Source organism: Nyctibius grandis, chromosome 1 (assembly GCF_013368605.1).
Source record: "Nyctibius grandis isolate bNycGra1 chromosome 1, bNycGra1.pri, whole genome shotgun sequence".
Classification (NCBI taxonomy): domain Eukaryota; kingdom Metazoa; phylum Chordata; class Aves; order Nyctibiiformes; family Nyctibiidae; genus Nyctibius; species Nyctibius grandis.
This window is the reverse complement of record NC_090658.1, coordinates 40,842,245-40,868,860: the sequence shown is the minus strand read 5'-3', so window position 1 is coordinate 40,868,860 and position 26,616 is coordinate 40,842,245. Positions and strand designations below refer to the sequence as shown.

At 39.9% G+C, this 26,616-nt stretch overlaps 2 protein-coding genes across 3 annotated transcripts in view; both read right to left on the bottom strand.

The window, feature by feature from the left end:
* Positions 1 to 22,436, bottom strand: part of AKT3 (AKT serine/threonine kinase 3) — a 171,952-nt gene extending 149,516 nt beyond the window's left edge. Inside the window, exons 1-2 of one of the 2 annotated variants that reach the window (XM_068408690.1) lie at positions 22,391 to 22,436; positions 9,529 to 9,683 (exon numbers count right to left, since the gene is read on the bottom strand). In XM_068408690.1, the coding sequence (XP_068264791.1) occupies positions 9,529 to 9,574 (46 nt within the window). In that variant the 5' untranslated portion in view covers positions 9,575 to 9,683; positions 22,391 to 22,436. Of the gene's footprint in view, positions 1 to 9,528; positions 9,684 to 22,078; positions 22,368 to 22,390 lie in introns of those variants that run through there. The other variant, XM_068408607.1, reaches the window with a different exon arrangement.
* Positions 20,376 to 23,056, bottom strand: LOC137660812 (bcl-2-binding component 3, isoforms 3/4-like). Its single transcript, XM_068395899.1, has 2 exons — positions 22,079 to 23,056; positions 20,376 to 20,453 (listed from the first exon to the last, which is right to left on the bottom strand). The coding sequence occupies exons 1-2, from the start codon at positions 23,054 to 23,056 to the stop codon at positions 20,376 to 20,378; spliced, it is 1,056 nt and encodes a 351-aa protein (XP_068252000.1).
* Between the last annotated feature and the right edge of the window lie 3,560 nt (positions 23,057 to 26,616).

Genomic DNA, 26,616 nt, shown 5'->3' with positions numbered 1-26,616 from the left:
TGAAGTTGCACTCATTGTCCACCAACACAGTATGTATATTCTGAACTCTGAGAACCATAAGTACAACTTTAATCTTGAGTAATACCCAGAACCCAACAGCTCACTAGCCTCACAAGGATATCTGTCTATCATAAGCTTTGGGTGGTTTTTTGGTTAAAAAACTCTTTTTAAACAGCTTTAAAACTCTAAACCCAAGAGGATTACAAAGCTACTGTATCATTTGGATTAAGGAATCACTTAATGTTTCAGACATTAGCCATGCCACTAATTCTGTTAAAAAATACTGTTTATTTAAAAACTATAAACACACAGGAATAGGAACTAGCTAACCTCCTGGTGGCATTTTTTAATTAAATCACATTTAGGACTAGCACAGAGAGTAAATCAGTGGCCCTTTTCTAAACGTGAACTTCAAAGAAAACCATCTTGAAATACAAACTGTTTGTGCTGCAGTCTGGTCGTAGTGATAACCTAAGTTTTAGGTGCAGTTCTACAACTGATTTACTCTCACAAAGGTGGGGGCTGCCACTAGGAGGGAGCTGCCCCTCCACGCTGCCGCTCGCACATCCCCATGTGTGCCAGCACTACTGTTTGTGCAGCTACACGGTCGGTCAGGTCAGGGAAATGATCCATCTGAAAGTTAGCTAGGAAAATAAAAATACATTCATTTTCAGATAGATAAATTTCCTGGTATGATTCACCATGTCAGCATTACAAGCACAAGCGCCAACACAACCGACCAAGAAGAGGACACGACACTTCCCCCATTTCAGCAACTGCTTCCACTTAACACAAGTTTCAAGTAAACATGGAACTGCATCTTCCGGGGGCAAGTTCACAAGCTCCTCATTAAAATACAGTAGTTGCTGCTGTTTCTCAAGATAAGAATAAACTTGTTCAGAAAAGTTTCTGATGTATTAGTCAGCATACATAAATTGGCATGATATTATAAAAGCCAGCACAGTCCAAAACAAAGTGAGCGAATACTAGCTTTAAAGTAAAGCAATCAATGCTGTATGAAAGCACGCTATTTTGTAAGTATTTTCACGTGTGTAAAAGTTATACTACTAATCCATCTGCACAGTTTCATCAGGTCAAAAAAGTGTAAGTATAGGTGGAGATGTTGTCATGGTCCTATGATTACTCCCCCAGTGATTGCTGTTCAGAAGTTTCTTCCAGTCTCTCTGGAAGACAACTAGCAAAAAAACTAACCTTAAGAATTGATAAAGGACAACTGGTTTTTTGCATCTTATTAACAACTCCTCCCTTTGTACGCCCTAACAGATTTCACCTCTTCCTCTGCAACATGCAAGGAGGGTAAACAAAACCCAAAAAATCCACTGCTTCTCCATCAGGCGGAACTTCAGCTACTCATTCTACTTCCTATATAAACAACTGCATTTTTAAAAGCATGAATATTGACATGTTTATTTTTCAAAATGTCAATTTGCAGTCTCAATTGCCTCTTGGATATTCATGCCCTAAAACTTTGACTTCTCCGTCCAGTCCTAAAACTCCCCCAGGGCTTGGTTTCAAGTCATAGCTGTTGACGTTATTAATGTTTTTGACTATTACATCAGGGGTAGTATAAAAGAACTGAGTCCCACAGAGGCATAGGCTGATTGACCTAGCTGAGGTCAGAATAACAGATACATAGATTACCTTTGAAATAATAGAAAGCACAAAGGCTTGGGAGATTTGTTGGACTGGCACACAGCTATATTGAGGGAAGATAATTTTTATAATGAAGTATCAAAAGCCCTGGTATTGCAACCAAGTTATCCTTATGATAACAATAACTTCAATGTGAAAGTGAGATAAACACAAACAGATTTAAGTTTAATCAACAGATTACAGTACACCAAAGTTTATTACATGGTGTGACTATTTAAGCTTTAAGTAAAAATAAAAAAGTAGGAGTTCTATTAAATAGAAAACATGTATTTGGGAAATAGTTCCTCAAAGTCTTCCTTGACAGCATACTTTTAACATCTGCTGGTCATGCAGTACTGCCAGGCTAAAAGGGTTGTGAGCAGGAAAAGGACAATGAATTGTTAACATCTTGCTTCCCCAAGCCCTGCAACAGAAAACGTTAACCTTGTTTCTTAAGAGTATTGCCCTCATGGGTAGCAAACTGGTATGAATAAGAGAAACTGGTATGAACAGAGAAAACCTTCAGAACATGAGCAGTAAGGCAGCATTCATTACATAGGAACTGGAACAGACATACAAGAACATGTAACACCACTGTGTCCAGAATATTCAAACAAAAAACCCACTGCCTAGGTGTTTTCCTGTGTAACAAGTAACTTCTTGTTGTCAGGAATAGTAAAAGCACTTTTTTACCATAAAACTTAGGACATGTGAAAGCCCAAGGTGATAAGCACCAGAAACACACCTTACAAGCCACTGAAAGGATGACAATAAACAGGGATTCTTTTTAGGTGTTGAATTTGTTCAACTTCCTTTCAAAAATCTGAAAATCAAGAGCACCAAGGTCAAACATATTGATACTCCCATGAACATTCCATGTTAATAATACCCTGCTAATACAAACATAGGATAACACCTTCCTCCCTTCGAATATATTACTCCATCTTCTATCTGACGTATTACTGGTAGGAACTAATATATTTAATCAAAGAACATGCACAGAATTTTAGCCGCTACCATCTACAATACAGCTCCACCTAGAAGAGTGTCATTTTTACCAATCTGAATCACAACTGTACAACCATTTAAATGCTAGAAACAGGCTGTATTACAGCTACATTGAAACAAAAACAATTTTTAAAAAATTAAAAATTAATCAACCATAAACAATTATCTAAACTGGCATTCAGCAAGGATATTGCAGTGAAAAATCTTGAGACTGTTTAAAATACTTTGTGTTTCAGACTTCAATTACTACAGCAAACTGCCTTTACCTGCAGAAACTGGTAATAATGCAAGGCAGAGAGCTGCAAAAATAACACTCACAAATTTACTACCTAAAAAGTACCTGGAATAAACAGTTATTTAGCAAAGAGAACATCCCACACTCATCTTAGTTGCATCAAGTTTAAGATTTTTACATGGTTCTGACATTCTTTCAGGGACAAATAAGGTTAAAAAGCTTATCATTATTCCAGAAAGAAGAGACTAGCACTCAACTGCAAAGTGAATGGGAGACGGGAAGGGCACAGAGGGCCTCTCCCCTCTCCCAGTGGGGTAGCTGCAGGAAAACAGTTTCCACATACAGAGATCTCTGCTCAGAGTGTATGTGGAAGCCAAAAAACAGCGTGTGAGGTTTCCCCAACTGCAAGCAACTTTACAGATTTACCTAAATCCATTTCTACACTGAGTGCATGATACAGACATCTCTACCTATTTGAGAACTTAAAAAAAAATTTGATTCAGCTATACAAATGTATAAACATTTATACGAGAGCTTGAACTGTCATTTTTTCTCCCTTTGGTCCTCATGGAGCTGCCTCTTTTACAGTCACATAATATTTTATTGGAATTTTACAGTAATTCACATTTTCTATTAATTAGACAGAATTAGAGTAGAAAGATTATAATAAGAAAGGCTTATTTAGTTTCAAGTAGTTCATCAATGAAGACCTTACCTTAAACTACTATTCGCTAAGACAATTAGAAAAAAATAGTTTAAATTTCTTCTACTTTGTGTAACAGATGTTCAAGATAGTCTATTTAAATTTGTCTTTGTTAGAGGTGTGCTAAACTACTCATATAATTCAGACAATCTGCAAACAAGATTTCTGACAGGTTGTGAATAACACTCAATTAGTACCATAACTTCCGAGAATAATTTTTCAATCAAGGCATTCCTGCCTCCACACAAAAAAAAAAAAACAACCCACAAAAAAAAAACAAAAACACACCACTAAACATACCACGTGAATTCAATCTCCAGTGTGTATTTCCAAAATTAACATCTGTTTGGTCTTGGTGCAACTGTAAAACCTAATGTCCATTAAATTAAACTACTTAGTTCTTTTTCTGGATTTGGGCAGGGGGAGGAGGGGAGGGGAAGACATGTTACCCTGTGACTGTAAATAATTTGTACTTTAAACAACTGCGTTCCTATTTGGCACAATAGATTTATTCCACTATACTATTTTTTTCTTCTTCATAGTAGATATAACAACAATAAATATCTGCCACACAGTTATTTCTTAAAATCCCATGATACCTGCAACATGTCCTGAATTGCACAAACGAAAACAGCAGTTGAATGAACCTCATCACAGTAAATTAAACAAATCTTATTCTATAAACACATCTTATTCTATAAACTCCATGAGTTTAGAAATACTAACACTATTTCAGGTAATTCAATTCTGGACACTAAGAAATTATGAAAGGCTGTATTAAAAAAAAAAAAAAAAAAAGAAAAACATCGAGTGAAAAATAGATACAATCTCATTACAGGAAAGCTTCATGACATCTGTTTTTTACCACCATCTCATTACATCAAACTTCTTAAAGTTACCACAGTTAAGCCACAGCAATTTTATACTTCAGTTCCCTCTCTATAAAACTGGTATAGTAGTACTTCTGTACTTCAGGTGACTGTTGTGAGATAAAATGAGGACATCAAAAACTGTGAGATTATATTGTCACCCCCATAAGCAAGTCAGATACATTATCTATTCACTATAATTTGGGTTAAAATATATCATGTAAACCATGTAAAGATTGCCATGACAAATAGCATTATCTAATGCAATACACTTGAATGCAGAAGCCCAAACAGAGGTGTGGTAATTGAAGTATGACAATAGAAGCACTGACTTAAACTGACATTTTGTTTTGTCTTTAAATAATGATTTAGCCATCTTGTTATGAAATACACATTAGGTATATTCTCCCCAGATAAAAAAAAAACACCTTACTCTTTCAATTAAAGAAAAAGTTAGTTGACATGTTAAATTTAAAACTGGGTCCCTTAAAAAGTTAGCATCTGTGTCAATTTTTCCTTTGTCCCAAATGATCTTTTAATAACATGGCAACAAAGACTCTTAAACCCTTTCATATGTTTAAACTAATTGAAATCCTGTGCACAGGTTATATATAAAGAAATTAGGTTGCAATTAAGCATAGTTATTAATGATTCTTAAATCTAGTTGTTGTGACTATTATAGACCACAGAGAAGGTCAACTTTACAACTCAGGAAACTTTAGCTTTAAAGAAAAACATACCACTTGAATTACATGCATAAAACCCACTTTTGTAATGATATAGCTCTAATCATACTAGTATGTTCATCCATTTAAAAAAATAGCTCTTTCCAAACTGACAAATTAAAAACAAACCCTCCCCCTATAAAAATTACTTATTTAGTAAATACAGGAAAAACACATAGAGTAAAATTAAAAATACTCTTACAATAATAAAAAAAACACTCTGCAGAATGTTATGCTTATAAGCAAATCCAAAATGTAAAAGTCATTTCAGCAACTTGTAGAGTCCTTACACTAACTGCATAAACGTCAAAAATGTGTTTTAAGTACTGCACATCAGCAGCAAGGTTCAGATCAGTGTATTTCAGATTTTTAGTCAAGATCACTTCCCTTTCACCTGTACGCATTAGAAGGAAAAAACGTTGGTGTCATCTAAAAAGAAACTCATAAAAGACGACAATACATCTCTCTTCTAATATGGCTACAGGAATAACTGAAGAACAAAAAGAAGAAAGAAAAAATTATTATCCTCTCTGAAACAAAACACACTGAGCCAGTGAATTGCAAGAATATCTTTCCAGCAGCGCAGGGATACAAGGCCATAAGATGCTTGGTTCTTATCGCTAGATCTGAGACAGTAAGTCACAGACAACCATAAGACTGTCCATACAAAATACATTCCCACTACTCTCTTCCCTGAGCAGAGGCTCCACTCTAGAAGACTGCTCGACTGGCTCTCCACTTGTACAAGTTCTGATGCCTCACAGGGTACATCTGCATTACTACTTTAGTTCTCATCAGGAGAGCACTTTTGCAACAGATCTTCCTACCACCCTAGTTAATGCACTTTTGTTTGCTGCACGAAGCAGTCCTGGAGTGCATAAACCTGGTTCCTTTCAGATGAAACTAAAAACCACAAGATGTACTCCAGGAGCACTACCACTGCTAATTGGGGACAGGAACAGAGAGGAGCCAGTCCAAAGTCATACCCACTTCACTTTGCAAATGCACTAAGTGTAGATAGTTATCAGGTCCTCACCACCAATTATTTTATCCTCTGAATCTGCTCTCACATTACTTGCTCAGGCAGGCCCAGCCGCTGCACTTCAGGGTCTCCTTTCACCTATGAGATGGGACCTGACTGCACCTGAGGTTCGCTGAGCTTCTCAGGCTTTGCTTCCTCTTGGGTTTCGTGTCTTCTATTGTCCAAAGTTCTCACCTCCAGCCTGTCATCTCTGCCTGTTTGACCATTCACATATAACAGCTTATTCTTCCTCAGTATATCTACTCTCACCGCACTGAAACTTCTTCTCATAAAGACTACTCAAAGCCTGAGTATGATCACCCTTAAATAAACTTAATTCTGGCATTTCTTAACTTTAAGTGCAGGCTGATTTTAAAATAGTAATACTTTAATAGGTTGATCATTTAAGCACACACAGAAAAACAGACCATTGAAGCCAACTGTGTAGCATCACATCAACTCTTCAGTGCTCAACAGCAGGGTTAAAAGCTTACGAACATATAGCTCTCTATTATTGACATGGATACAGCACTAAAGATAATAAAGCAAACATTTTCTCAGTGCATTTCACAGCCGTTAAGACTTGTAACACTGTGCCACAACATACCCTGTCTTCCCCAGCCTCTCTCTATCCAAGCCTCAACTCAGAGAGCGATCCCAGTTCAACCTGTAGTCGTTCCCTCTCATTCCTACATTCAGTTCACTTAACCCGCCTTTGCAATGGCCTATCTCATTACCCAGCTCCTCAAAACCGTTCATGCCAGTTCTTTCAAGTCATCGTCATACTCTTTGACTGGCTGTGAATCAGAGAGAGATTGCTCTGTTCTTTTCCTTGTATCACAAACCTCCTGACTGCTGAAAGGGAACGATTTTAAAAGGTCCAACGCTATATCCACGTGACCAAGTAATTTGGCATAATAGAAGCAGATCAGGCAACCGAAGCAGCTGGTGCCCAAGCCCCTACATTCCCAGGGTATAGGGTTTACGAGTTTTATTTCAAGCTAAATTCAGTCTGGAGCCTCAGATCGAACATTGCACCACACATGTGGTTCAGGGCTGTCCAAAGGACCAGTCACTGGGGCTGGAGTTCACTCGGTGTCTGCCTGGAGAAGATATCCTACGCTCAGCTTCCTCCAGGAAGAACCTAGTTTGTACATATCAAAACCACTCTGTGAACTGAGTCAATAAGTGTCCAGTGGAGATGATCAGAGAATTCACTTTAAAACTGTAATAGCATGATAGCTTGCAGAAGCAGGGCAGCTTTACTCAATCCCGTGATGCTTCTTGGTACAGAGAGAGATTATTTAGCTGGCAAAATAAGAAGCTTCTACCAAGCACATTCCAACATTCAGAATTTAGATTAAGGTTGGATACTTTTTCTTGGCAACAGAAAAAAAGCGCTTCACAACTCCAATTCTCTTGATCCAGAGCAAGGTCAGTGTAGAAGTTGTAATTACATGAAAACTATAACCATTGAACTAAATGCTTATAAATTCTTGCCACTGGAAAACACCACTGCGCTTTGCCTTTTGTTTTCAGAAACAAACAAAACGAATGCTTTAATCCACCAATAACTGGAATAAGTCAGACACAGAAAATTAAGGATAATTAGATATAATTAAAAAAAAAAAACACGTAAACCTACACAGTTACCTATAGCAAGAAGGAAAAAAAAACAACCATACATTCACCCAAAGTTAATTAAAATAAGGAAAAATGCATGTCATGAAATGTCTTTAGTTAGAAAAGAAAATAATTACTAACAAATCTGACATCAAAATCTCAACTCAGTAGGCTTTTCTTTATTCAATAGATAGTAAAACAGCATGTGGAGGGAAAACTTTATTTTACATTTCAAAATTTCAAATATTCAGTAAGACATTGAGTTTCATTGTACATTGTCCTTTTCTGGACCCCAGTGATTAATATATGCGCATCCAGTGCTCAGAATTGATATCAAGGTGTAATAAGAATGAACAATATTACATGAAGGAACTGATGTTGTATAAAAGAGAATTACTTGGCTCATCCTAATCATTTTCTAATACGTTTGAAAGAAATTATATGAAATAATCAAAAAAGGAAATCAGATATCCAAACCAAGCAAAAAACAAGAAGATGGGAAGGAAAAATAATTTAAAATTTTAAATAGTTCCTGTCATGTAAAATTTGATTTGCTATAAATATAAGTATATATTCCAAAATAGGAAGCAGGCCTTAAGGTTCACACACTTTAGCCCATTTTCATCTACAATACCCATAATGCATCCTGAAATACAATTTATGCAGGAATAATAACAGAATAATAAACTTTTTCTCTCATTCTCTTGGCTTCTTTGACATTTAATGTCAATCTGCAATAACAAAGCTAATAATGATCTTTGTCTTCACACACTGCTATTGAAACAAAGCATTTCTTTGTAAATTAAAGGGTAATTTTGTTCCCACTATTCCAGCCTAAATCTTTCTGGGCTAGAATCACAGAAGCTCGTGGCATAAATCACCCTATAATCCAGATCACCTTCTCTCTGCGAAAGAGATGATGTTCTTTTGGAAATAATCATGCGCACAACCACAACCCACAGCAGAGCTGCGTGAAGCATGGAAGATTTAATCCAAAGTTCACTACACGATACAAATGCCAGATATTTCTAGAGGTTTCCCATTCAAAGCTTAATATACAGCAACCTTCACAAATTTGCAAATGACACATTATAAAGTGACATCTCAAGAATTTACAGGAATTCAAATGTAACAGAGAATTGTACTTTAGACTGGCTTATAATTAGGAATATATTCTTTAATCATATGGCTCCCATGTCTGCAAAGTAATTAGGTGTATGTTGAGCTTTATGGAAGTATTATGTTGATTTTATGGGGACTACTTGTATTTGTAATACAACCTGAGCCACAATGAATGATTTTGGCATCTAGGAAGTTTCACACAAAGTATCACATCTGTAACAGCTTCCAGGCAACCTTCTATAGTGCACCTCTATTACTATCTCTTCCAGCTGCCACCACAGCCTACTTAGGCTGATACATGGGTGACAGCAGCTGCAGCAGCAAGGTTAAGTGGAAATTACTGAGTCCAACTTCCTCTTCACTGTCAGTTACCCCTATAAACAGGGGCAGTGCTGAGGGTTAAGTATTAACAAGACCAAGGCCTTAATGGCCATTAACTCCATATGGTCAGATTAGCTTGCTGCAGACTAGAAGATAAATCAAGAATGCTCTTATGTGTAACCACGTAATGCCACTGTGCACAGCGTATGATATGTCAGAAGAACTTTCCATTAAAAGGTAGAACTTACCCCTCTTCTGAACCCAGCCTTCCTTCACAATGGTAACATCGCTCATGATGGCTCCACTCTGAACCCCCAACTCAAAAGAGTATTTCTTTGAGTTATCAGCTTGTCTGTTTGGCTTCTCTTCTGCAGCTCTTCCAAATTTCTACTGATGAGTCAGCCTGGAAGGAAATATTAGAGAAAGAATTTCAGTCTTTTCTGTTTTTCTCACTTGACAGCCAACAAAAAAGTCTTTGTTGATGTCTTCCACTGGCTGAGCTCATATTAAAAATCTGCCTTTTTTTTAATTAACCATATAACAGAATCGTGTTTCTAGTCTCACAGCACATTTTCCATGCACACTGTGACGCTTAAAAGCAGCGAAATGTGTTAAATTTTAAGTCGTATGGCACTTCTATAAAATGCACACAATAGAATTCTCTCACACTAATGCACAGGACGCTGTTAAATGAAAAGAGTGCTAGTACTGCTTCACAGGTCCAACTCTGAACCCACAGAAGCTTTAACCATTCCCACGTTTGTCAGAACCCACGCAATGGACAAGTGGTTCCTCTACTATGGCTACATTGATCATATCAAGAGTGCAAGAAAATGGAAGGAAAGGTTCTGTAAAGGAGCTTAAAACCAAAGACATAAGCATTATGGATACGGTTATCCTCATAACTGTTAAAATCTGTAATAACCAGTTTACCAGCCATGCAATTATTTTCTTTATGCTTGAATTTAAAAAAAAAAAAAAGTAAAGGCTACAGAAATATAACATTCTTCCTACTTCCACTATAACTTCATTATAACCAATACAAATCCTTAACTTACAGAAGTTTTTAAAAACAGCATCATCTGCAAGTACACAAACAGAAAAGCAACTTCTTAGGAGTACAAATAAACCAAAAAAAGCCAGTGTTTAGTTTATGAAAAGAAGCAGCACACATTCTCTCAAGAGTTTAAGCCAGGCAGTGACAAGAGTGCTCTTTTCCCTGCAAAGCTCAGTTTGCAGGGGACAGAAGGGAAGTTAGCCCTGGAACAGGACATGCCACTCAGAAGCCACAACCCTCTCTTCTGACCACCTCCCTCCGAGGGTACCTAACAGCTGTGAAGAGATGAACAGCACTACAATGCAGTAGGAAGAGAAGCCAGAGGGCAGGAGAGGTTTCCTTTTGCCAGCAGACTGCCTTTCCCCTCCATCCTTTGGATGCATTGAAATAATGCTCATCTAGAAAAGGGTGGGAAGCCAAGAAAAGGGATTTCTCTGATGATGGAGGAACACCCTTCTACAGCTGTACACACAGGAGCATGCTCGTACACAGCACTAGCGCAGAATAGGAACTCGCACACCAGTTTAGTGCTATCAAATGCAGCACACACATATCCACTTAGTAGATTGACCAACAAATGTAAACACGTGATAGAAACAAATACGACTGTGCTAGAACCAATCTGTGCAACGAATGAATGGAGAAAGGACTGGGAAATAAGATGTTTTAATCCAACCAAGTACAGGCTAAAAACTAAACCATTACACACATGCAGGTTATTTCTTATTTATCATTTGAAAAATGTGTATTTGCACCGCAGAGCAGCTAGATGGAAGGCTACTTCTGTATGGATACTGTGCTGTGCAAAATAAAACTTGGTATGAGTATTTTTTTCAAGTGGTATGCAACAAAAAATGCAGTACAACCTGATTTTACAGAAACACTCAAGTGCGACCATTTTACAGTCTTGCTTTCACTGAACTATTGTTTCAAAAACATGCAGTACTTCAGCTGCAAAACAGTAAATAACACAATGCTAAATTCATTAATACTGCAAAGTTTAAGTAATATTCAATGCAGTGCCTCTGAGACATCTCCATGGCGCTGGCAGATATGACAGTAAGACCTATGCAGGTGATGCACAGCCTTTTGCATTGGCATCATACCCTGTTATGTCTAAAAGGACACCGGACACCTGTGTTTATGCAACTGCACCCTGCCTTAAGACTTAAACGTTGTTTAAGCTTTCATTAGAGTTACAAGAAACTGTCACATGAAAGGTTTTGGAAGGACATTATACAGCTTCATTACTGTTAATCGATCGCACTACCTTTAGGTGTTTAGACTTTGTATTACCTAAGTCCATATGGCAGAAATAACCAGAACATGCATTTCCACATCCTTCACCTTAACAGTGTGAGAGTTATTTTCTGGGTCAGACATTATCAGAACTTTTGTTTGCGTGCTTCAAACTAGAGATAAGCAAGTCTATCACCTGTACGTGGAAAGAGATTCCAGTGGATTAAGAGGCGCGCCTGAAAGCAGGCTGCAGTTTTGCCGTTCTGGATCACAGCAGCACTGTATCAGCTCTTATTACAAACACACAAACCTTTACAAAGCCAGAGGTGAGCGTCAAGCAGCTGTGACCTAAAAGCAGCTGTACTGTGAAGGAAGCGTAAGCACATTCGTACCCAAATATCTGACTTAAGTTCGATTTTCCTACAAGACTTTTACTGCATTCTTTAAGAATTGATCACAGGTGACTTTTTTTCCAACTATAAAGACAAAATAAGCAATGTAACACACAGTACTTAGCTTGGGCTGGCATATGCTGCAATACATTTTACCCTTTTGGCAAATTTAATCTACTTTCCAATTTTGGTATGCGCTTATGAAAAGTGCAATAATTTATTTTTATTGGTAGAGACTAAGCTCCAAGAAATGAACTTCTGTACTAAGTAGCAATAATCTTTTCTGCCCACATACTGATCATTAAGTCCATGATTTCAGTAGACACCCAGTTTTAATGAACAAATTTATGCATAAAGCTCCCTATTTATCCACTGATTACGTTTAAGTTAGTATTACTCAATCAAAATCTGATCTATGATCAATTTTCATGTCAGCCAGTGTCCCAACAACCTCAAGTGTATGTCTGTAGGATTGCATCTCACTCATCACGTGTACTACTTTACTGAATTTAGACCAAACCCTGCAAAATACAAAAATGTGATAAATACGGTGACAAAACCAACTGAATTATCTCCAGTTTAGCTTCACACTATTACCAGGAACAACTTAAGCAGAATTATCAACAGTTGTACTGTTATAGTGATCGCTCCCTTAATGGGTAATTAAAAGCCAAGCTGAATTACATAGGAAGCTGAAGGAGATAAACCAAAGCATTAAAAGACTAATGAAAATAAAGGCTATACATTCACAGTACACTTTCAAGAAGCCATTTGTAGTATTGCCCCTTATTAAATTCCTTTAAGGCTTTCTAAAAGCTGTATTCCTTTACTCTGAAAGTCACTCAGCAAAGCTCTAAAAGAGCAGACTTTTGAGAATTACTTCTTATCATGACAAAAACTGACCTTAATGAAAAATAGTCATACAGAAACCTTCGTCTCTGAAGATGTAATAAAGGATTTCTATAGATGTAAAGGAGTTGCCTGAAACACATGGAACAAGAACTCTCACATGAAAATAGCATTTCACCTACAGTTCAACTATTTCAAGAAAAGCTACAGAAATGTTTATTCTGCACAGCTGGCATAGAACTTAAATACCTGTTAGCAATCAACTCTGCTCTCTCAATGTGCTTCAAGTTTCAGTGGATGGTATATAGTAATTTTTAAAGTTTCCCTTATCGCTAAGGATGAACCCACAGAAATAGGGAAAAATGTGTAAGAACTGAAGTTGAAGACATTTTGCGTTCCAGCTGCTTCCTACAGGGAAAAACTTGTCTTGTTTTTATATATGCTCCAGCAACTGCAGAACAGGTTGGATTTTTTTTTCCCTCCACATTATGAAACAGAACTCGGAAGATACGTTTCCAACAGTATATTGTGTGTATTCTGTAGACAGTATCAGATAGTCATGTATATGCATAATACATACAAGAACCTATTGTCTACATGCTTTATGGCGCAGCTGTAAAAATTTACTCCATTGCAGTCAGTCATGTGAAGAAAGTACCTGGATTTTTTTGGATCCGGTAAAAAAAATAGTAAAACTTTTCCTTTCTTCTTTGGAAAGCTATTAAGCCACTTTTATAGTGTTAGATGAAACAATTCAGCACACTTCTGAAGAGCTAGCATTACACTTCCAAGTTTCAAACTGTAGAGGTTGCAAAGACATCTTTCTGAACAAAGATTAAGCAGAAACTATTACATGCAACAGTATTCCAGATCCCTCTGTTGAGGCTCACAGTTTTCCAAAGCCATGGTGAAAACTAGCCAACACCTTTTCAGTTTTCATCTTGAACTTTAAGAATAACAGCAATATAGAGAAGAACCAGCTCATTTTACAACACTACCATACAGGAACTATAAGACCAACCATTAAAATGAGCGATGAACCATTCAATACGAAGACACCTTTCCCTCAATGTGTACTTTTAAATTCCACAGACCCAGTGGATGGGGAGAAGGAACGAAATTTCTTCCAAGCAGAAGGACTAAAAACAGTAGTTCAGGTCTACACTCAACAACCACTATGTTGAGTGAATAATCATTGAAATTCTCAAGAACAGACAACACTCCCTTGGAATCTGGGCATCCTCCCATTTCGCCCATGACAAGAGACAGCTGAGTAAAGAAGACAGTGCCCATAAATTCAGTGTAAATTGTATGATTCAGGTCTCTGTTGTAAGAACTTTCATAAACACCAGCTCCTACTCTCAACAATTTTGGAGCTGAGAAAAAACAGATACCCTCACATTTACCAACTCAAGTTACCAGAGAATACCAACAGGATCAGTTTCAGCGCTTCCAGAGACGAACACTATAACTTCTTGTAGCATTATCAACTTAGTGATTCATCCAACCTTATTCTCTTAATATATAAGGGAACCACCATTTTCCCTTTTTACAAGAAACCATTTGTTTAATAAAACATTTGGGGAAAAAAAAAAGCAAGTGAATCTTTCCGATTCACTTTGCCTGACTCACTGGGATTCTTCGGTCCTCAGCGTAAGCAGAGCCAAATCTCATCATCTCTATCTCCTCATTTCTCAGAAAGGTAACTGAAGAATTTTGTGCATGCACACACAAAACACACACTACCAAAAAAACCAGCGCTCAGTCATCCTCTGGTGGCATCCATCACAAATACATTTGTTTCCCTGCTTTGGGGGCTTTTTTTTTTTTGGTCGCAGATCAAGCTCTTAAGAGGTTCTCTCAAATCTCAGTTGGAATCCTCCAAGGCAACCAAACAAGCTGTAACTGTCTCCAGTGCGACTGCAATCACAGAGCAAGGAATTCGAAAGATAAGGCTCTAAACTGAAAACAGAGTTGTCTTTAGGATTGGAAGCTGAGATCCAAGTTTTATTTCTATGAAAAATGCACGCATATCCTCTTCCCCTACCAAAGTTGTTATCTAAAAGTCTGGTCAAACAATTAAAGGATATATTGCACATCATCAAAAATTACACAAAAGACTATGTTGCAGAACAGAGATTGCTACAAAACCTACTAAATCAAATTAGCCTACATTTCTAATGGAAGAATCACATTCAGTTGAATGCTTTATCTAAAAAGTATAGAATATTTATACAGGCTTTTACGAACTACCTATCATGGAATTTTGGTTACTCTTCAAACACAGAAGAATGGATTATGCCCCTTTTTACGCTCTGAGGGGGACTGACTGATTTAAATACTATCACTTGCTTAGACTGAGAAAAAGGAACCTGCAGGCAGATAGTATTTATTAGAGTCAACTTAAAAAAAAAAAGAAAAAAACAAACCATCACAAAACAAAACATGAACTGTTTTGACATGACAAAGAAACCAAAAAACAGGATTATTAAAAGACAATAGATCCTAAAACTTTATAAAATTGTAATCTTTATGTACACACATTTAAGACACTTAAAGATACCTCTAAATACTTTCTAAGTAGAAATGTTCACACTTTACAAATTTTAAAACAAATATAAAAAATTCCAAGCTATCTCCATGATGGGCATTGCAAATATTTATAGAACTATATTTTGTACTAAAAGCCTCAATGTCTTTAAGACTAATAGTATCAAAAATTTACTCCTAAACTTTTTTTCATAACCCTTCACTTGGAATTATGAGGGGGATAACAGGAAAATCACACTCCCTACACCCTGTGGTAAGGAAAAACAATGTACTTTGGAAAAGATAAAGAGCTCTTTTTAAAGCATGCTTATGCGTATGCTTTGTGCCTTAGTATTTTCAGTGTTATATTTTCACTTTCAGTATGTCAAAAAGCTGCACATAACTAATATATGCTCAGATAAGCCTAGTTAGTAGACTACAGGCACAATGAAATATTAATATACAAGCTAGGTGTTTTATTTAGATTCTGAAACTGAATGAGTTTATCAGAAAAGAAACCACCACTCTGTATTTCTTTTCCTATTATAATGACAAAGCAAGTTATTTTAGGGGACAAAGGTATAATTAAAGTACCGTCAACAAAGCCACCCTTGACTTTGTTTACCAAGGTATAAAGGAAGTTTCTAAAAGTAACTAAACTGTTTCTTTAGAATCCCACGTGAAACATTAACAACCCATTGTTTTGCATTGTGTTTATTGACAAAAATGCTTTAAATCCTTTCTGCCACCCCCAATCACATAAAACAATAACTGAAAATCAGACAGAAGCAGTGTGATAAAACATATGAGAGTATAGGTCTGAAATTTAACCAAAGACTACATTTAAAGTAGAAAAGGTGAAGGGAGGGCTAAAGTTAACGCATCAAAAAAAAAGTTACTGAGACAACCAACTCGGGAGAGTTTTGAGACTTAAAGGAAGTCAAATCAAGGACTAGCTGAGCTGAGTATCACAACTATGATAATGTTATTCCACTCAACACTTCAACATACATGTTATAAATTTATCTTGATGAGGATTAATGTAAGAATACTAATTCTTGCCTTTTTAAGACAAAGTTCCTTTGCCCTTTAAAAAAATAGTTTAGCAATGACTCAAACAACCAAGCAAAATTAAAAACAAGTTCCATATTTTGAAAACAAACTAAAACTGGCTTCCTATGTCTAGAATACTCTTAAAAAGGTAATCTAATTTTCAGAAGTCAAAAAAAAAACTCAGAAATTCCTATTCATTCTGAGATGAGATATTTTAAAAGTTATCATCATGAGATAAAAAACAAAGTTTCATTAAGCTCTTACATTTAACTATTTGTACAATAGTAACTTTTCTGCAGCACAACATCGTACTCTGTATGAAACAGCGAGCACGCTGTTGAAGGTAATAAAAAACAGAAATATGTAAAGTGCCATGAGTAACAAGAAAAGGAAAGTACTGAGATAAAAATGTGTTTTCAAACTGTTAAAATAAAAGATGGAAAAAGTTCAGTGACATGTCTACCAAGTAGCTTTCCTCCCTTAAGAGTTTAACTCTTACAGTAGGATTTATTTATTATGTGGATATTGAACAAATTAAATTCTGAATTACCTTGCAACTCTAGGGATGAGCTTTGTTATTCCTTCCTACAAAGCAATCAAACATTGCTGAACCTACTGTCAACTTCTGACACTGCAACATGACTAGAACGTAATCATCTTCTAATCTAAAACGTTTGGATCTTCTTGTTCACCTTCAAAAAGCACTATTCTCATCAACTTGAGATCCAAATTTCCTAAGGACAGAAGGAATTCTCTACAACCTTAAATGAAGACTGTGTAGTTTTCAAAGGTATACCATTGCTTACACACATTTAAGGCTAGATGCAGAGCTCACTAGATGAAAGTCTTTGGCAAATGTTATATGAAAAACCAGATTACATGAAACTCACACACACAACCTTAACTCTCTGCTTCAAAGCATATCAGTAAGAAAAAGGTATAATAATTTTAAGGAAATCTCGCAAGGCAAGCTGCACTGATCACTTATCTCGAGAAGCACACCAAATGCTAAGGGGAAAAAAATCTATGTACGTTGGTAGAAATTGTTTTGCAAGATTGTTAGGACTCATCTGAGAAATACTGTATTAATTCTGTGGTGCTAAATCAACTGTACAAGAAGTTTTTGACTGTTGGGCACTGCCATTCCACACCTGCAAAAAGGCAGTGGTAAGACCTTCACTGATCTCTGAAGCAAGCTCTTCATCTCTGCTGCTGTTATAGGAGGCACTCAAATAACTTTACCACATGGACAGCCCAGGGAAGTTTGACAAACCATGCTGTCAAGTCATTCAGACATGCATATGAAATGCTGAGGTCCCAGTTGCATTCTTAAGGGAATTTAAAAATTACTACTGTTCTTTAGTCAGGATATTACAGAGAAAAAAATGTAAAATATCACAGGGCAACAACTTGTTCTTAATGCTATTTTTGATCAGTATGACTCACACCTAGACAGTCATATAGAAATACATGGAAAAGAGGATTGGATAAGATGGACTCAAAATATATTATTTAATCTAACCATAATAAGTGTTGACACAAATAGTATCAAAAATCAAAGAAACATTTGACCAAAAGTAAGCATCTTCATGTACATAAGACAAAAATGCTTACTCTCTTTGACAGTAGCATTTAATGATATTCAATCCCGGGGGAACTGTTTTGGAAGTATTAACTTTGCCACAGCCTCCTACTACACCTGAACACCGCCTTTACTTAATAAAGACAAAAAGAATCTGTTTGAAATCCATGGCGTGCACCAAAACTACCTGAATGCCCATACTTAACCTTGACCTAAAGCTATGGAACAAGGACAAAACGCCAAACAACCGACTACTACACTCTTGCATTTTCTGCAGTCTTTTTATTAGTGATTTGTCTAAATAAGCTTCATTTATAAATCCTTCTCTTCATATAGGTAGCCCAGAATGTTGTTCATACAATTAGTCAAGATGAAAATATAAAACAAAACTTTAAAGATTACTTTTTACACTACGTAAAACACTAAAAAGTTAACTTTCACGTTCAACGTTTTATTATTTGCCAGTGGTTTTGTGTTTCTGTGACTTTAGCAGATTTTTTTAAGCACTTTGAATCAGCCTTCCCATTTACTATGTAACTTCTCTTTAGAAAATAATCTTTTCTATACCAGGCCAACTTGTTGCTAAGGAGAGTAACTAGCGCAACATATTTACCAAGGAGACCCTGCGACATTGGGCAAGTCTCTGGTTGACAAGAGAGATTCCCACTGAAAACCTTTCCTCACAAGCAATGAGAAACACCTGGAAGTACGTGCTGTGCTGAAAGTATCCCCCACCCCCTCCACGGTATGCTTATTAGGCATATCCTAACAGAATGTGAATCCAAGATGACACAAATTAATCTAATATTCTAGGACAATTTTAAAGGGCACTTAAGTTGGCAATCTTTTCATACAGAAGACTATTTAAAATAGTAAGTGGATTGTAAATTTCATACAAACACTGAAAATAAAAGCAAGGTTTTAACAGTAAACGAAACTCATGGATGCACACATTTAACTATTTCCCTCTTATTGAATTGTTACTGCTGTTTGCAAAGGGAGCACTGCACATTTTGAACTGAATGTTTATTTTACTAGTTGGGAAAAAGAGAACAGAGGGCTTTTGGTACATAGACAACTAGCATACCTACAAAACACACAGTTACAGTATGGTGCATTATTTTTAAAGCAAATAAATTCATTTATGCATAACCTATATCAAAATGTAAGTATGGTACAATAGTTTTCACTCAGTGTATTTCAATGTCCTTCCGCTCTCCAATGTTGATTAAAATCATCAGTATGCCCAAGCCATAAAAGATGCCAAAGAATATTGGGGTCTCTGTTGCAAAACTGAAGGAAAGTTAGGCTACCATGTCACCAAGCTCACCTCCCCTGTTGCATTAACAGCACAAAATGAAACTATAACCAAACATGGTTATAAGAAACTGTATCTTCTTTATACTAAGTACAGCACAGAGATTTCAAATGTATTTTAACACCAAGCACTGTAGTAATGGTGGCATAGTTTCCAAAACAATTGAGTATTTCAAAGTTATTTAGCAAATAATGCTTCTTGGGTATAGAAATGATTATTCAATAGGTCTCTCTAAATTGGGAAAATGTGCACCCAGAAAGTGAAAGAACACTCAATCAGTGCTAGACAAATTCCAAGTAGTCTGAAGGATCTTTTAGTTATTATACAAAACTTCAGACACATGCTCTTTCAAAGTGCAGTCAGAAGTCAAGATATGTTTTCTGGTAATATCTTGCAAACAGAAGCTTGGGTTACAAAAAATAACAGAGCTCTAGTAAGTCTTTTTGGGTTAACTTAAAAAACCCAACGAACTATTTTCGCTTTCACAAAGCATTTGTTCCAGTGTCAAAAAGTCAATGTTTCCTAGTGTAAATCCTTAAAACTGTATCTACTTCAACTGGGGCAAAATAAAAACTTGTACCTGCCTGAATTCTCATCCACTTCCCATAGAACAGTAGCATTTTGCTTAACAAGACATCATCCTCCCCCAAAACGCAAAACAAATGAGGGAGTAAGACACTAAAATACTGCTTTCTACGAACCTATTTATGAGACTAAGGAGACTACTGAATCCATGCAAACCTCATCAGAGGAAGTAGGAATACACCATAGAATAAACTGTCCAAAACAAGACAGTCTTGTTACTACTGCCTGTGTATACACACACACAGAGGAAAAATCAAGTTATTCAAATATTATGTGTAGTCTTCTAGGAAACAGAGACATTTTCTTATCTCTGCAGTTTTTCTTTGGCCCTTATTTGAACTTGACTTACTGGTTGCGTCCAAACAAAATATATCAACATGGACTATAATTAGCAATCCAATCCAATTAAAGATATTGGGGTCAACTTAAAGGCTCCTGTCAAAAAAACAAACAATCCTACAAATAGAATCTTCTTAAGTAGTACACTTACTTTAAAAGTCAAAATAAGCTTCCTTCCCTATCCCCTGTACACTCTTTCCATACTCCAGGGCAGAAGAGCCAGAACTGGCCTATACAGAAGCCAGCAGAAACAAGAGATCACGCTTAAAATGTTAGTTGTCAGAAGTTTAGATCTACTTATTTGCATGCTTCTTGCCTTGAGAAATAAAGATAAATAAATGTGGGGAACTACGTCTGCCTATTAGCAAAGTTTCAGTAAAACCTAAACAAACATTAGCAGAAGAGACTGCTGTTAAGTTTCTTCAGTACTGAAAAAGGCTGGTAATGCAGGTATCAGGTATATCGTAATTTTCATAATGAAACGCTTAAACAGAGGCTAACTGAATCAAGTCTGAGACATGTTTTCATAACAATGATGAAATGATGTAGATACATCCAAGTAGCCAGTCAGCTAATAATTACATTAAAGAAAAAAAAAATAGAATAAAGGTCAAGAGAGATAAAATCGTTTATTCTTTTTCAGCTGTAAGAAAATAAGATTTATTTTTTTTTTTTACATACACTCTTTAAATAATGTACCATGGAAGAAAGTGAAACAAACAGCACTGGCTATTTCATGCCTCTTAAATTCCCATCCAAAAGGAAACTAAGCAGCGCAGCTCACATAGAGCAACCGCACAGCACTTAAGCCTGTTACTGCTCGTTACATCACGACCATTCGCATTTACACTACAACATATAACGGGGCGATCCAGTAACTTTCTGTTCGGAGGCGCTGTACTGACCTGTCAAAACCGACCCGCATCACGTACCCGCAGGGTTTCTGGATGCGTACGCGCACAGGCACCCCCCGCTGCACCCACGCACATCTGGGGTGCGAACAGACACGTGCGCTGCCCCTGCCTCACCCCACCGGCGCGTTCGGAGCTCCTCGCCCCGCAGCCACACCTGCGGGCCCGCCCCCCCCCCCTCCCCGGCCCGGGCAGGCCTACGGGCAGACCCCGCCGCAGGCCCGGCCCCACCTCCTCGCGGTACCGCGGCCGGTAACCCCTAACAGCCGGCTGCGCATCAACTTTTGCGTGTGGGCCCCGGCCTCCATGATGGCCGGTGCGGGAGAGCGGGGGGCGGAGCGGGGGGGGGCGGTTTGTTTACTTGCAGCCAGAGCCGCCGGCGGCGGCCGCGGCAGCATCACTCGGCGAGGCGCTGCCACCAGCGGCCCGCCGGCCGCGCCGCCGCTCCCGGCGCAGGGGCACCCGGGCACACGCGCTCACGCACACTCAGGCACGCACAGAACTTCCCAGCGGATACGACCTGCGCTACTCCCGGCACCGCCATCCCGCCCCGAGCCACCCCCCGCGCACGCACGGCCGCGGGAGGGGGGGAGGACTGGCGCGCGCGCGCGCCCGGCGGGGAGGGGCCGCCGCCGCGTGGGAACCGCCGGCCCCGCGCAGGCAGCCCCGGGGCGCGCGCCCTGCCCTGCCCCTGCCCCCCCGCCCCGTTACATAACCTCTCCCCGCTGAAACGCCCCCTCCTCCCCGCCCCGCCCTTCCTCACCTCAGTCCCCCGCCACCGGGATGGCGACCCCCCCCCCCCCTTTCCTTCCCCTCCGCGCCCGCCCCGCCGGCGGCAGCGCTAGGCCACGGGCGCCCCCGCCCCGCGCTCCCCGCCACCCCCCGGCCGCACAGCGCCGCCGCCCCAGCGCCCCGCCGCCCCCCGGGCCCCTCCCGCCCCGTACCTGCAGAGGCGGCGGCGCCGCGGGCGCTGCTGCGGAGCCGGAGGGCGGCGGCGGCTCCGGGGGGAGAAGGGGAGGGAGGGCGCCGCTGCCTCCTCCCCTGTCCCCCCGCCGGGCTCGGCGGTCCCTGGCGGCCGGTGTCTCCGCGGGGGCGGGAGGAGGCGGCTCCGGCCCCAGGGCGCTGGCGGCGGCGGCGGCGGCTACATGGAGCTGCGCGCCCGCTACGCAGGGAGGCACCCGGGCGGGCAGCGCGGCCGCAGCATTGATGCGCGGGGTCAGGAGGGCGGCGGCGGCGGCTCCCCCCGGCGCACTCACCCCGGAGCCGCCCGGGCCCCGCTCTCGGCTCCTCCCGCCGCCTCCGCCGGGCTCGTTATTGACTTTCAGGAAAACTCCCGACGTCACTGGCTCCCCCCGAGTGTCTCCCCCTCCGCGGCGGTGGCGGCGGCGGCGGCGGCATCCCCAGCTCTCGCGAGAAGCGCGGCGGGGACGGGGGGGGCCGCCAGACAGAGCGGGGGGAGCCAGACAGAGGGGGGCGGCTGAGGTGAAGGTGGGGGAGGCGGGGGGCCGGCGGCGGGAGGGAGGGAGCGGGGGAGGCGAGGCGAGGCAGCCCGTCCGCCCGGCAGGCAGGGGCGGGAGCCGAGCGGAGCGGCGTGTCCCGTCCCGCCGCCGGGCCGCGGGTGGGAGCGGGAGGATGGATGCAGGCAGCGGCGTCCGCCGGCACCGGGCGCAGCGCTGCGCCTGGGTCTTTCCTTTAGGCTGAGGCCGGTGCCGGCGGGCGGTGCCCGCCAGGCTGGGAGACCGCCCGGCTCCGGCCGGGGAGCAGCCGCGGGGGTCCCGCCCCTGGCAGGGCAGGGAGCCGCGGAGACGGAGCTGCTTCTGTCCCTCCCGGGAGCAGAAATGCCGCTGCGCCCGCCCTGCCGCTGCCCCTCTTCCCGCCGCGGCTGGAGTTGGCAGCAGCGCGTCTCCTTGCCAGACCCGCATGTACACCCCGAGTTTTATTTCCTTTGTTCTCGCACTCGTGCGTTTACACGCTCCCTTATCTTGGTACCCGGAGCGATCCACTTAGCTCTGCGAACTCTTCCAAGAGTCAAACTACCAGCAGGAAGCTGTAATTCATCCCTTGGTGAAGTGTTTAGTGGATGCACCAGCCTCAATATTGCTAAATTATATGCAGGCTTCGAGTTATCCCAATGGATATCCCTTACCCCGCCGGTCAGCGGGTCGTGACTCGCTGGCGTTCCCTGTTGCCACACGCAGCACAGAACGGTACCCGGTGCCAGCGGGGCAGCCGCGGCGCAGGGTGCTGAGCGCGGCGGAGCTGCCTCTGGGGCTGCGGGGGCCGGGGATGCCTGGCCTGCACGCTGCTGCTGCAGCTAAAGCCGAGCATGACCCTGCAACTCTAATTAGAGTGTTGAGGTTCATAGGCAGGGTGCCCTTGACGCTTTGTTTTATGGCTAAGTGGCTGTGTGTATGTGTGTACATACATGGGTTTAATGCACCTAAGTATGCTTTCTGTCATTCGTGGTTAAAATAATATGCACAGATTAACTTTATGCATAAATGCATCTATATACTTGCAGTTGACACTGACTTGTGTCAGAACCTGTTACTGCCAACGGGAAACGGATATTTCTGATTGCTTGAAATACAGCTGTTTGCACTCTTTCATCAGTGCAAAATTTATTCTTAAAATGGACATGAAGACATTCACCAAAATTACATTTAAAAAACAAACAAAAAAAATGTTTCTTTAGGATGTACCTCACATTTGTTTTTTAAGTTTTCCGTCCTCTCACACCCTACCTTCCTCTAAACCGTTTGAAACATCAGCCCTGCTTTTCCCTGTGCTGCTGCAGGGCTTCAGAGCGCCTTTTTCAAGGATCTAAATAATCATATGAGTTGGCACAGGACTGGAAAGTTGCCTCCGGGGGCAGTGAATCCTTTCCCTGCTGTGGCAGGCAACCACACCAATAATCCCATTCATATATCTGCTGAGCTTCCTCTCAGAACTATGAAGTCTGTTTGCCGCACTGTTCTTACTAGCAGGCTGCAGTCTAAGCTCTCTGTCCCCTTAATTCTGAAGAAAAAGAAAATTTACTATGTGTACGATTAACACATCTGTTTGAAAAAGAAGTTAAAAAGTACCTTGCCAAGCATTACTTCCTTTCCCAGAATTTACCGTTCGATCTTCCTTTTTCTCAGAAACATTTTACTAAAGTGAGTATCTTAGCTATCAATATTTACATAGAGCCATGCTATCAATTATTAAAATACATTTATTCACTAACATCTCCTTTGATCGCTGCTGCTATGCTGCTCCTGAAAAACGAAAGGTGTAGTTCTTGGAACATGCCTTCTGTTTGCTGCAATTCCTACAAAGGACCCAGAACCTGAGGCAGCATGAAATCTGCATGGGCAGTAGCTGATAGACTGGTGATCAACTGCTCCGATGCCAAATGTTGAGTGTGAAATCTGGGCCCACAGAAAGTTGTGGTATTTGATATCAGTCAGATCGGGAATTTATGTTGCATTTCTGCTATATGCTAAGCCCTGCCACTAACACTCGCAAATTCCCTATCAGTATATTTATTGGTATATTCATATAGTTGATCATCTCGGTTTCTCCTTTCAAAAAGCAACCTATGAGATACTTTTATGATGACAGTGAGTTTGCTTACATTTATGGGTAGATACTTGATGTAAATCACTCTGGAAAATCTGACATAAAAGCACATTTGTTTACATCTAAAAAGAAAAAAAAACTTGCACCGTGGTAAAAATATTTTTATTAGAGAGGATAATATTTACCTACAAGGAAAGATCGTTTGCTACATTTTTATTTTGTTACAAATTGCTGAAAATGAAACAGTGGGCTGAATGAAATCTGTCATACTGATCTGGAGACTAAACATGTATTTTTTAGCAATACTCGATTAGGATAATTTTGATTTATCTATACAATACAGACAACTATTCATGGGCAAATCATTTTTTGGCTCAGTATGACTTTAAAATCAGATTCCATAATCTTACTCCTTAGAAATCAAATATCATTGCTTTGTTTGGAAATTCATAATTACTAGCTACTCCTAAGTTTTTGATGCTGCTCAGCGTTATATATTGACCTCAGTGTGCTGAACCTAACGTGTTAATTTTTGTATGGATAATTAAATGTGTTATATAAATAAATGCCACTATGCAACAATTTTTTTTTCTTAAAGCATATAATCATTTTACTCCTTAGTATCTTACTCCAAGACTTCAGAATGATTTCTCGTAAAGAGTTAATCACTGTCAATTGGGCAGAAATGAGCCCTTGATTAATAACCAGATAGTGGCATACCTCTTTCAGAAATAGCATGGCTGTGATGTACATACTGTGAACATAATGAGGTTGTAGGTTCTGCAGAAATGACATCATTTTCAGATTAATTACAATGTGACATGAATTTAATGAACATATTAACAACATATGCTAATGAAGAAGTATTGCAGTTCACATGAGAAGGACAATAGCACTGCATGTAAATTCAGAAGAAAATGGGAACCTGTAACGTTACATGTTCCAAATACAGAATCATGAAACTAACCAAATAAAACCCATTCATTGTCATCTATACTGGCACCGCCAAGAATGTTGATAAACTTCTATGTGATCACTTGTAATCATGATTTCAAGAGAAGCTAAAGGGAAAACCTACAGATAATCTCTATAAATTCTGTCCATTCTAAAGCAAAAAAGGGCATACCCCTTGTTTCACTTAACATGTTTATATAAAGTGTTATTGCTATCAGAGTGACAGGGTCTAAGGCTACAGAGATATACACCCTGAAAATAAATAGTTAAATAGGAGCGAAGATTCTGCCTGCAGAACACCAGTTCTCTCTGCCTCTATAGATTACATTGCCTTCAGCTTAATTTCATTCCTCATTCTCCACGTCAGCTAATAAGCTTGTTTCCATGTAAGAATGCATTTTAAGAACAATTTAACTTGAAGCGTAGCAATTTAAAAAAAAAAAAAAAAAAAGAAGAAAAGGACAGTAGGTCAGATGGCAATCTCTGGTTTTAAACTCCCTATTACTGTCTGCCTTGTTATGCTTTGAAAAGCACACACAAATATCAGTGGAAACGGACTGACAGGAGAGCAATGAAATTTGCTCTACATAAAGTGAAGCTTAAAATATACATTATACATTTTGTTATAGTGAAGTTAAGGTGTTACCTGCAAAAGTCATGGCTTAACTGTTACATATATGTATAGTTCTTAAAAAGCTGAAACATGCCTGTTGGTGTTAACTTCAGCTGCCACAAGGGGTGAACACTTATGCTGAGCCATGACTGTGGATTCCCTGTATTGCAGTAGGCACACAGATAGGTCAAACTTTAACCACTGCCATCCAAATTGTAGTTGTCTCTCATGACAATTGGATTCCTCACAACGAGAAAGTGCTCACTTTGAAACTGCAGAATTCAGATAAGACATGTAGGAAAACAGTGGGCAGGGGATGTTGCGATCCACTAGAGGCTGAGAGGAAACAGA

Excerpts from the sequence above, each read along its gene's own strand:
- LOC137660812 (XM_068395899.1), bottom strand. The coding sequence starts at position 23,056 with ATGCGGGTCTGGCAAGGAGACGCGCTGCTGCCAACTCCAGCCGCGGCG. Across the intron at positions 20,454-22,078 it reads CGGCGCCGCCGCCTCTGCAG|GCCAGTTCTGGCTCTTCTGC; the intron begins GTACGGGGCGGG and ends GCTTCTGTATAG.